Source organism: Herpailurus yagouaroundi, unplaced genomic scaffold, assembly GCF_014898765.1.
Source record: "Herpailurus yagouaroundi ecotype Mexico unplaced genomic scaffold, PumYag 569, whole genome shotgun sequence".
In the NCBI taxonomy this organism is placed as follows: Eukaryota; Metazoa; Chordata; class Mammalia; order Carnivora; family Felidae; genus Herpailurus; species Herpailurus yagouaroundi.
In genome coordinates this window covers 1,758,598-1,770,855 of record NW_024412786.1, presented here as the reverse complement: position 1 = coordinate 1,770,855, position 12,258 = coordinate 1,758,598, and the positions used below count along the sequence as shown (strand labels likewise).

Sequence of the window (12,258 nt, the reverse complement as noted above, 5' to 3'; positions counted from 1 at the left end):
GTTGCTGCTGCTGACGCTGGCGGCGGGCGCGGGCGGCCTGGAGTTCGGCGGCGGCCCCGGGCAGTGGGCTCGCTACGCGCGCTGGGCCGGCGCGGCGAGCAGCGGCGAGCTCAGCTTCAGCCTGCGCACCAACGCCACGCGCGCGCTGCTGCTCTACCTGGACGACGGTGGCGACTGCGACTTCCTGGAGCTGCTGCTGGTGGACGGGCGCCTGCGGCTGCGCTTCACGCTCTCGTGCGCCGAGCCGGCCACGCTGCAGCTGGACACGCCGGTGGCCGACGACCGCTGGCACATGGTGCTGCTGACCCGCGACGCGCGCCGCACGGCGCTGGCGGTGGACGGCGAGGCCCGCGCCGCCGAGGTGCGCTCCAAGCGGCGTGAGATGCAGGTGGCCAGCGACCTGTTCGTGGGCGGCATCCCGCCCGACGTGCGCCTCTCGGCGCTCACCCTCAGCACCGTCAAGTACGAGCCGCCCTTCCGCGGCCTTCTGGCCAACCTGAAGCTGGGCGAGCGGCCTCCCGCGCTCCTGGGCAGCCAGGGCCTGCGCGGCGCCGCCGCGGACCCACTGTGCGCGCCTGCGCGCAACCCCTGTGCCAATGGCGGTCTCTGCACGGTGCTGGCCCCCGGCGAGGTGGGCTGCGACTGCAGCCACACGGGCTTTGGCGGCAAGTTCTGCAGCGAAGGTGAGCAGGGGGGTGGCTGCTGCTGGGCGCCGGGGGGAGGGGGTGTGTGGGGGGGTGCCCGGGAGCGAGGGGCCGCCTGCGCGCGTGTCCTGGGGTCGTGCGGCCTGGGGGGGGCGCCTGCGGCCGGCGGGCGCGAGGGCGTGTGAGAGTGTGTACCTGCACGCGAGGGTCGTGAGGCGTGCCCTTGTGAGCGGCGGTGAGGACACCTGTCCCAAGGACAGGGAGCGTGTGGCTAGCCAGTGACCCCCGTGTGGGCGTGGCCAGTGCGGGCCCTGGGGCCACCTGTGGGTAGGGCTGTGTGGTCTGGTCCTGTAAGGGGCTGGCGAGAGGATGAGGGTCCGGCCCTTGGGGGGGCCTGTGGGGCGGGTGGGTGAGGGAGTGTGTGCTCTTGATCTGTGTGGGCGGGGTCTTGTGCGCGGGGACTGCGGGGGGCTTAAGGTCTGGGGCCTGGGGCGGAGTCCTGAACTAGGCCCGTGTGGCCCGCGAGGCTAGGCGGGGTGCAGGGCCCGGAGGGTGAGAGGCCGGCCCGAGGCGGGGCGGGGCGTGAAGGGCGGTGGGTGGGGCCTGTGTGGGCGGGGGCGCGGCGGGCCCTGGCGCTCTCGGCAGGTGCTGCCGGCAGAAGCCTGTGAGTGTTTGCGAGTGAGGATCTGGGAGCGCGGCGGGTGAGGCCGGGGCGGGACCGGAGGATGAGGGCCTGGGAGTGGGGAGAAGGGAACGCCGGCGCTGCGGCGGCAGGTGAGGGAGAGTGGGGATGGCGAGGTTGTGACTGGAAAGGGAGCTTTGGGGAGGGAGAGCTTTCACCAGCGCCCCAGCTGCGAGAGGCGGAGCTGAGTGATGTGAGGGGCCAGGGACTCTGCGGGCTGTGGTTCAGGAGGATGGGGAAAGGGGGACTGGAAGGCATCTGTGGTACTTTGGCTGGCGAGGGCGTGGGGGAGACGGTCCCCATCAGTTTGGGGGAGGGGGTGGCCGTGTCTTTCGGCCCCGGTCGGTGGCCGCAGGCATGCTTTCCCCAGCCGCAGACCCCTAGAAGCTGTGGGCCACCTAGCAGCTGTGTGTGTCTGATCCCCTCCCCGCCCCTCCACCCCTGCCCAGCCGTAGAGTCTTTTGGGGAGCGTGTGCGGGTGCATGTGTGTGCCCACAAACTGGTGCGGCTCTGGGACTGCTCTGGGGGTGGGTGTGCCCCTGGCTGCCGGCGTGTGGACAGCCACCCCAGGAGCTGAGTCTGCAGGTGTGGCCCTGGGTTTGGGATGCACAGTATTTTGACTGTGTATCTGTCGCTGTGGTAGAGGGATCCATGAGGAAAGCGTTTGGATTGCTTTTGTGGGGTTATTTGTACCAAGCGGCGGGATGTATCTTCAGGAACTGTGTGTATGAAGTCACCTGACACCTTCTCACCTTTTCTCCCAGGAGTTCCGGTGCTCCCTAAACTATGATCGTGTGTGTCTGTGTGTGTTTGCCAGCACGCAGAGGCTGCGAGTCTGGCAGTGCGTATATTCCGTGCAGATGGTCTGCTTGACTAGTAGTGTTTACAGATAGGAGTCCAGTGCCTAGGAGAGTGAATAGTACACACGCGTAAGGCGTGTGCTCAGGCGTAGATACCCGTGTGCGTGTGTTTTAATGCAAGACCTCAGAGACACTGGAACTCCGTAAGGAATCTTTCTTTCCATGACTTTGGATTTGATTCTCTGGTCTCTATGACCTTTCCCCTCCGAGCCTTTCTAAGAAAAACAGGATGGTGGCATCTGGGTGGCTCCGTCGGTTGAGTGTCTGAGTCTTCATCTCGGCTCGGGTCATGATCCCAGAGTTTTGGGATCGAGCCCAGCCTCGGGCTCCGTGCTGAGCGTGGAGCCTCCTGAAGATTCTCTCTCCCCGCCCCTCTCTGCCCTCCCTCTCTCTCCCAAATAAATAAATACATAAATAAAGAGAAAATGGGATGAACCACCCCTTCAACTTGATGGAAGGGGAATTTGAGTTAGAGAGAGGTTACAGTAGCCCGTCTCATGGGCAGAACTGGGCCCGAGCATATGAAAAATGCAGCCAGAGGCACACTGGTCAGTCAGAGCCCTTGTGTCCGTTCCCTGAAGGGATTTATTGGCCAGAGGCTCCTAGTGAGTCACACAAGGTGTGTGCTTCCGAATGTGGGCTGTGCGGGTGTGTGGCAGAGAGGTGTTGGCGTCCGTGTGTGTGGGAGGGACAGGTGTGTGTATCATGGGGGGCGTGTTGGATGTGTTTGGGGTGAATGTTCGCGTTAGCTGTGTTGGAGCTGGGAGATGGCTGTGTATCTGACCCATCGTGTGTGTGTGTGTGTGTGTGTGTGTGTGTGTGCGCGCATGGGGTAGCTGTTGTGGTTTGTGATAGTGGTGGTGCTTTGTCTGTATTCCTTGCACCTAATATAGTGCCAGGCACTTAGTGGGTGTTTGATAAAAATTTGTGGGGGCGCCTGGGTGGCGCAGTCGGTTAAGCGTCCGACTTCAGCCAGGTCACGATCTCGCGGTCTGTGAGTTCGAGCCCCGCGTCAGGCTCTGGGCTGATGGCTCAGAGCCCGGAGCCTGTTTCAGATTCTGTGTCTCCCTCTCTCTCTGCCCCTCCCCCATTCATGCTCTGTCTCTCTCTGTCCCAAAAATAAATAAAAACGTTGAAAAAAAATAAAAAAAAAATTTGTGGAATGAATTAAGAGACATTAATAAGCATTTGAGAGAATCAAGTCTTGGGTGAGGCTGTATGTGTATATGAAAATCTGTCCGCCGATATTTTCAGATATATGTTGGGGGTTGGCACGGGGTTGTACGCACTGATTGTGTCTGGAGATGACAGGTCCAGTGACAGCCCTACTGATTGGCCTTCCTCTCCCCACCCTGTGACCTCATTCCCTCTCCTTACATTTGTTCCTATTTCCTGGGCAGCTTTTGCGATATCCTGTGCTCATTAGACTTCTTCTAGAACATTCTCATCCAGCCAGGATGAGAATTCCATCTCATTTCCCATTCCAGGAAAGGAATGCACTCCCACCCCTGGATTTTGGGGTTGAGGACGAAGACTTTGAGGGGAATATCTCCTCATCTCTGAGCTAGATCTCAGGGCCAGGGTCCCCACATTTCCCCAGAAGTTCCAGTTATTTCATTATTAAAAATTTTTTTAAATGTTTATTTATTTATGAGAGAGACGGAGACAGAGCACGAGCAGGAGAGGGGCAGAGAGAGAGGGAGACACAGAATCCGAAGCAGGCTCCAGGCTCTGAGCTGTCAGCACAGAGCCCGACGCGGGGCTCGAACTCAGGGACCTGATCGTGACCTGGCTGAAGTTGGACGCTTAACCGACTGCGCCACCCAGGCGCCCCTTTAATGTTTATTTTTGAGAGAGACAGAGAATGCGAGTGGGTTAGGGGCAGAGAGAGAGGGAGACACAGAATCCGAAGCAGGCTCCAGGCTCTGAGCTGTCAGCACAGAGCCTGATGCAGGGCTCGAACCCATGACCTGCGAGATCATGACCTGAATTGAAGTTGGACGCTTAATCGACTGAGCCACCCAGGTGACCTCCAGTCATTTCATCATTATCTGCTTTGAGTGATTCTCAACTTTTTTGAGATTGTAGGCGTTTTTAAAAAAAGTTTATTTTGAGAGAGAGAGAGAGAGAGAGAGAGAGAGAGAGAGACAGACCATGAATGAGTGTGGGAGGGGCAGAGAGAGAGGAGAAACAGAATCCCCAGTAGGGTCTGTGCTGTCAGTGCAGAGCCTGATGTGGGGCTCGAACCCACGAACCGTGAGATCATAACCTGGGCCGAAACCAAGAGTCTGATGCTTAACTGACCGAGCCACCCAGGCCCCCCAAGATCGTGGGCATTTTTAAAGGTCAGTCATTCGCAGTACCCTTTCCAAATAGTAGTTATTTTTGTATCCGTTTGCTGTGAGAATAGATGGCTCAAAGCTACTATGAATTCAGGAAAGCTTTTAGATGACTTTGATGTTATGTTTGCCATTGTGGTTAATCAAATAGACCTTAGAAAAATTTTTTTAGCTTTATATGCAAGACATATCAACCTGCCTTCAGTACTTGGTGTGCATATGGATCTGTGGGTCCTTTGGAATCCCCCGCTGCCTTCCTGGGTCTGGGCTTACCCATTGATTGAGAACTTCCCTGTTAGGATATCTGTTTTTTGTTTTTTTGTTTTTGTTTTTTTTAGTTTCTTTCTTTCTTTTTTTTTTTTTTTTAATTTTTTTTTTCAACGTTTATTTATTTTTGGGACAGAGAGAGACAGAGCATGAACGGGGGAGGGGCAGAGAGAGAGGGAGACACAGAATCCGAAGCAGGCTCCAGGCTCTGAGCCATCAGGCCAGAGCCCGACGCGGGGCTCGAACTCGTGGACCGCGAGATCGTGACCTGGCTGAAGTCGGACGCTTAACCGACTGCGCCACCCAGGCGCCCCGTAGTTTATTTATTTCTTTTTGAGAGAGACAGAGACAGCGTGAGCAGAGCAGAGGAGGAGCAGAGAGAGAGAGAGAGAGAGAGAGAGAGGGAGAGAGAGAATCCCCAGCCAGGCTCGCACTGCCAGCACAGAGCCCTCGGCAGGGCTCTAGCTCACAGAAGCGAGATCTTGACCTGAGCCGAAACCAAGAGTCAGACGCTTAACCGACTGAGCCACCCAGGGGCCCCTCATGTGCGTGTTTCCTAAGTTTGTGGGTGGTTCAATTCAACAAGTAGTTATTGAGGCCTCCTTCGTGACGGGCCATGTATTGAGAGCTGAAGGGGAGCCAGAAATGAATAAGACACTGCTCTGGGAGTTGACTGTTTAATTGGGGAAACAGATTAAAAAAAAAAAAAAAAGCAGTCCAGTCTGTGGTTAAGAGCACAGATTCTGCAGCCAGACTGCCTGGGCAGTGACCTTAGACTTCAGCTCTCTCCACCCTGGTTTCCTTTTCTGGAAAATGGGGGTAATAAGAGTACCTACCTTACAGAGTTGTTATGGGAACTAAATCAGCTAATTCACGTAAAATGCTTAGAATAGCGTCTGGCTCATAGAAGGTGCTCAATCAACAACGGCAAAAGAACAACACAAAATTGTGTGGTACGTGCCCAAAGAGATGCAGCTAGGCAGTGCAGCTTAGTGATTAAACCCCAGACTCCTGAGGCTCAGAAGGGGGTTTAAATCTGACTTCTGCCCTCACTGGGCCCGTGACAGCAGGTGGGTGCCTCACGTGGGGACCAATTTGTCCTTGTGTGTAAGTGGGGCTAAGCGTGCTTGTCTCACAGGTCTGTTGTAGAGGTTAAAGGAATACCTGATACACGACTAGAAGGTACTACTATCACAAGCAGAGTGCCCTTGGGGTTTTTAGGAAGGGGATAGTTTACAAGTTGGAGGGTGGTGATCAGTAATAAGACGCGTGCTATTGAAGACTGACCTTGAACACGGATGAAGAAGGTTGGGTTGAGGAGACCCCCATGTGCAGGCCCTGGCAAGAACTAAGGCGTGGAAGGGAGGGATGTGTACATCATGGCCATTGAGGGGCGCCAAGAATATAAGGCAAATGGTGGAGTCGAAAGCAGGGGGATCAGGGGCACCTGGGTGGCTCAGGTGGTTAAGCGTCCGACTCTTGATTTCAGCTGAGCTCATGATCTCACGGTTCGTGAGTTCGAGCCTGCATCTGACTGTCAGTGCAGAGCCTTCTTGGGATTCTCTGTCTCCCCTCTCTGCCCCTACCCCGTTGCCCTCTCTGTCAAAATAAATAAGCTTTAAGTAAAACAAAATAAAATAAAATAAAATAAAATAAAATAAAATAAAATAAAATAAAATAAATAAAATAAATAACATAAAATAAAGCGGGAGAAGTAGGTTGAAGCCAGGTCTTGGAGTTTTGACTTAAATCATTCAACCAACATTTACTGGAGGCTGTGTACGGGGTATCGGCAAATGAAGCCACAAAAGAATTTTGAGCAGATAGAGGAATCAGCAGAGCTCTATATCAGGAGCTGGGAGTGTGGTGTAGAAGGATTTTGGGGGGCAGAGTTAGGCAGTGGAGAAATCGGTCGGGAGATAGAAAAAGATAGTTGGGAGAGACTTGGGTGGTCGAAAGAGATCTTGAGGCCCTGGATCTAGCTTGTCTTGGGGAGTGGCGAGGGAGGGTGGCGGTACTTGGGAGCTGTCGCTGGAATCTTTAGGACTCTGCTTCTTGCGGGGCAGGGAGGAGTCAGAGGTGATGAGGTTTCCGGTTTGCTGCGGTGCAAGGAGGTAGAGGGGTGAAAGGAAAGGGGAAGCCGGGCGGGGAGCAGCGTTGCGCCACAGATCACGCACGTGTTGAGCTGCATTGCCCCGCAGTGTTCTTAGACGGAGGCATCCAGGCTGCCGGAAATGTGGAGACCAGAGCTTTGAGCCGGAGGCAGGGCTGCGGAGGGAGACCCTGGCACCACGGGCGTGTGTGGAGAGAGAGAGTATTTGAAGCTCTGGAATCAGAGGAGGTGGCCAAGGAGAAGGTGACGAGACTTCAGAGGAGCCCACAGTTGGGAGGTGGAGGGAGAGGAGTGGCCGCAGACACAGCCAAGGAGCAGTTGGAACAAAAAGAGACGGAATCACACAGTCAAGGGGGCAGAGCCCGGGGCCTCACAGCTGGTGAGCGTTTGCTAGGTGTCTGGAATGCCTTAGGTCATTTTCACTCCTCGTGGCCACCGCCTGCGATATAAAAGCCGGAATCTGAATCCTGCTGCCCCCCACCTTTGTCCATTCTGCCTCCAAAGACTCAGCGGGTGAGCTGTGTCCGTGAATTACTTGCCTTTGGTTTATTGGGGTATTTAGCGACCGTGTTTCATCAGAAACCAGCAACCCCCCAAATTCTTCAGGTCACAGCTCCTCCCGTAAGCCAGGATGTGATGAGGGCATTACTGTATTTGTCAGCCAGCTGTCCCCGCACTGAGAAATCGATCGGTAACATGTCAGTCTCCTGGAGCCCTGGGGGAGGAACTCACCCTGGGAAGTGGAGCGTTATCCCACTTAAAATACACAACTCACCAACAATGAAAGAGCATCCCGGATGGAAATCTTTCGGAGATATACGTTGCACACCCCTCTGCCTCACTAAGCATAATATTTGGAGAGTGATTTCACCTTTTCCGGATGACTCAGGGTGTTGTGATTCCCCTCAGGTGTTGCATCGCACTGTCACACAGTGGTTCGTTCCTTCGTTGAGGTTTGTCCCTGCCTGAAATGATGCCTGGCTGCTGTACTTTGGATTTCTTATATTAGCTCTTGCTGATTTTTCCACCTCCGCCCTTACGAGGAGTTGTCAAGGAGCAGCCCACAACCATCTCTCTCCCTCTCTCTCTCTCTCTGTCTCTTTCTCTCTCTCTCCTCTCTGTCTCTCCGTTTGCGAACTTGGAAAATCAGCATTCCCAAGCGTGTTAGGCTTGTGTGTCACCACCAGTAAGTGGATTCTGGGTAAGGTCCGAGAGGCTCTCCTGTGCGAAAATAACAGTCTTTCAGGCATCACTGTGAAGGATGTTCGTTTCGGCCGCTCAGAACTTTTTCTTTTCGTTTGTTCCAGTCTTCATCACTGTCCTTGATTATGAACCTGCTGGGATCTCGAGTTCGTGTTAGGCAATACCACGCATGCCCTCTGGTGGGGCGGGTAAGCCCCCTGTGTGTGAAAGGTGACTACTTGAGGTCACGTGTTGTGGGATCACCTCTGATACCCAGGGTCCTGACAGTTTCTGCTGTAGAGACGGCCCCAGGCTCGAGAGAGTAGTGCAGGGAGTGACTGGCGTAAGAGCCCAGAGAGAAGACACATACTCACAAGGAAAGCCTCCAATGGCAGAGTGGCTAAGAGCGAGGGCTGCCCCGGGGGTTGAATCTGGCTTTGCTGCTTGCTGTGTGTGTCAGTTTGGACCATTTACTTAATCACATTGTTCTTCAATGTCCTACTCTGTAAAATGGAGGCTATAATGTTGCTGTAAGGACTAAATGAGTTATACGGAAATCCTTTACAACGCGCCAGGCACTATTCTAAATGATCGATAAGTGTTACCGTGATTATTAACCCTGGTGGTCAGAGAAGGCTGCAAGGAGGAGGCGGGACTTGGCGAGATCTTGAAGGCGGACTGAGTGAGATTTGTGGAGGTGGAAAGGATAGGGCAAGGGTTTTCTCTCCAGGTGAACAGCCTGAATGAGGAGTCTAGGAGATGAGTCGTGGGGCAGGGTGGGTCGGGGCGGATGAGGAGACCAGGATTGCTGTGCTTCGAGGGAGTTAAGATCAGAAACTGTAGGTTAAAGTCGGCATCTAAAAAGTCTTGACTTCCAGCCAAGGATGTGGCCCATTGGAAGTATTTGTTTTTTAATTTTCTTTAACCTTTATTTATTTTTGAAAGACAGAGAGACAGAGCATGAGTGGGGGAGGAACAGAGAAAGAGGGAAACACAGAATCCGAAACAGGCTCCAGGCTCCGAGCTGTCAGCACAGAGCCCGACGCAGGGCTCGAACCCACGAACTGTAAGATCATGACCTGAGCTGGAGTCGGACGCTCAACCAGCTGAGCCACCCAGGCGCCCCCTGCCCCCCATTGGCAGTATGAAAGCCAGACAGATGTGGGTTCAGATTTTGGGTCTGTTCCTCACCAGCAGTGTGCCTACTGGGCAAGTTTCTTCCACGTTCTAAGCCTCAGTTTCCCCAATCTCTACAAGAGTGGAAACAGTGTGCCCTGCTGAGGTGGCGACGGTGAGGAAGTGAAACAATGCATGGAAAGAGCCAGGAACACTTGAAGTACTCGGTATGTGAGAAGTGTTTTTGGTTATTCATTCAACAAACATAGGCATGCCTTTTTCTGAGCCAGGAACTGTGCACACAGCTGGAGGTAGAGATGAATGAGACGTTGTCCTTGCTCTTGGATGTTACACAGTCCAGTCAGGAAGCAGACATGGAAACGCGATCGCAATGGAGCTACAATAAGTGAAATGATAACACAATGTGCATATTGAAAGCTGGCACAAAGGCGGGGTGGCCAGGGGCGCCTGGGGGGCTCAGTTGGTTAAGTGTCTGACTCTCAGTTTTGGCTCAGGTGGTGATCTCACAGTTCGTGTGTTGGAGCCCCGCATCCTGCCCCCCCCCCCCCCCCCAGAGCAGAGCCTGCTTGGAATTCTCTTTCTCCTCTCTGCCCCTCCCCCCCACCTCCCACTCCCCCTCTTTGTGTGCACTCTCTCTCTCTCTCTCTCTCTCTCTCTCTCTCTCTCAACGTAAATCAACTTTAAAAAATTTTTAAAAGGGGCGCCTGGGTGGCTCAGTCAGTGAAGCATCCAACTTCAGCTCAGGTCATGATCTTGGGGTTTGTGAGTTCAAGCCCCACCTCGGGCTCTCCGCTGTCAGCATGGAGCTGGCTTTAGATTCTCTGCCCCTCTCTCTGCCCCTCCTCCGCTCACACGCTCTTCCTCTCTCTCTGTCTCAAAAATAAATATTTAAAAAAATTAAGAAGAGGGTGGCAAAAAAAAAAAAAAAAAAAAAAAAGAGGCGTGGCTAGCCTTGACTGGGAGGTCAGTTGGGACCAGAAACAGAGGTGTAACTGACCTGGTCTTAGAACAAGAGTTGGCTTTCTCAGGCAGCTGAGGGTGACAGGAGTGGGGATAGAGAACGGCGTTTCAAGCCGAGGGAACGGTATGTGCAGAAATGTGGCACATTAGGGAAATGGACAGCCGTGGGTGGGGCTGGAGCCCGGACTGCTGCAGGAAAGGAGGTGGGAGGGAGGCATGGCTCAACTTTGCATGTACTTTCCTGAGAAGACTGGACTGTATCCTGGAGGCATTAGGAAGCCTTGGAGGTTTTTTTATTTTTTATGTTTTTTAATGTTTATTTATTTTTGAGAGGGGGTGAAGAGAGAGAGAGAGAGAGAGAAACACCAATGGGAGAGGGGCAGAGAGAGAGGGAGACACAGAATCGGAAGCAGGCTCCAGGCTCTGGGCTGACAGCACAGAGCCCAACGCGGGGCTCACACTCACAAGCGGTGAGATCATGACCTGAGCTGAAGTCAGACACTTCACCGACTGAGTCACCCAGGCGCCCCAGCCTTGGAGGGTTTTTTTTTTTTTTTCAACGTTTATTTATTTTGGGGACAGAGAGAGACAGAGCATGAACGGGGGAGGGGCAGAGAGAGAGGGAGACCCAGAATCGGAAACAGGCTCCAGGCTCTGAGCCATCAGCCCAGAGCCCGACGCGGGGCTCGAACTCACGGACCGCGAGATCGTGACCTGGCTGAAGTCGGACGCTCAACCGACTGCGCCACCCAGGCGCCCCCCTTGGAGGGTTTTAAGCAGGGTTGTGACTTGGTTGGACCACTGTGGTTTGCAGACTATGAATTGTAGGGGAAAAGACTGGCTGTAGGGGGAGATCATTTAAGAGGCTTGTTAATGTTCCGAGGGGAGGCTCTGAGGGGGGGTCTGGACTTGGGGGTGTAGGGGGGATGGAGGGATGAAAAACACTTCTAAGGTTTTAGAAGGTGGAAGTGACAGGACCAGGCGATTGGTATGACAAAAGGGCAAGGCTGATTTCTGGGTGCCTACCTTGATCAGGGAGACCAACCAGGGGGAAGCTCCGTTGCAGGAAACCAGGGGTGAAGGGTGAGGGCGTGGGCTATGATGACCTAGGAGCGCAGTGATCAAAGTCAAAGGTGATTTTGTGCTGCGGGGGGGGTGCTTCCCTTTCTGCCCACAGGAGTAGGTACTACACCAAGCTCCTGAGATCGCTGTGGGGCTGATGTGTGAGATGCATGTTGAGGGTCATGGGCACTTGGGCACTTAGCTAACTAACGGCGTCTCGAGCCTGGCAGAGCGGGGGGACACATGCTGGGTGCTCAAGGAGTGTTGGCTGAAGGCAGTGCCTTTGCCAGATGCAGGGGAATGGGCACTTTGTGGCGGGGGTGGAGACAGGCATGGCTTTGGCGCTTGGAGGTCGGGGAGCTGTCTGAGTAACCTCTGAGCAGACAGATGGGGACGCCGATCTGGCATCCAGGGAAGAGGCCCAATCTGCAAAACACAGGTTTGGGAGTCCTTAAGCCACGGAAGCGAGCTCTGGCCAAGGAGGGCAGGGGGCAGGGAGGAGCATGGAGGGCGCAGGACTGAGCCTGGAGGGGTCCGTGATGGCAGGCAAGGGACACAGGTGAATCAGCAGATAGCAAAGAGCAGCAGAGCTGGAGAGGTCAGTGGGTCTCTCGGAAGCCAGGAGAGGGAAGACGTGGGCGGCCAGCAGGCCAAGCTTGGTCGCCGCACCTTCCGGAGCCTGGCACGACGACCCACGTTTGCGGCAGGTGGGAATACTCTTTGAAATACCAGCCATGTTGGAGTATCTCGAAATCACCGGGCCTCCTTGTTTGTACGGGTGCTGGGGAGACACTGGCACTGACTGACCAGGGCCTTAACCCACGGGTTCCAAGGGGATCCAGGGGTTCTCCCGGCGGCCCCTCTCTAGCCCAGCATCACCCCCTGCCATAAATGCGATGTGTTGCAGTTTATTTAAGAAAATCGTGGTATACACAGCCATTGGGGGATGCCGCTGGCAGGTAAAAAAAGAAGGTCTGTGTCTGTGACCCACGTAGATACGTAAAGGCGCATG

The 12,258-nt window shown here is 54.5% G+C and overlaps 1 protein-coding gene across 1 annotated transcript in view; it reads left to right on the top strand.

Moving 5' to 3' along the window:
* Nucleotide 1: 1 nt before the first annotated feature.
* NRXN2 (neurexin 2) overlaps nt 2–12,258 on the top strand; it is a gene marked incomplete at its 5' end in the record, with an annotated part of 99,512 nt that continues 87,255 nt past the window's right edge. Inside the window, one exon of the mRNA XM_040465792.1 lies at nt 2–683. Within this exon, the coding sequence (XP_040321726.1) occupies nt 2–683 (682 nt within the window). The remainder of the gene's footprint in view (nt 684–12,258) is intronic.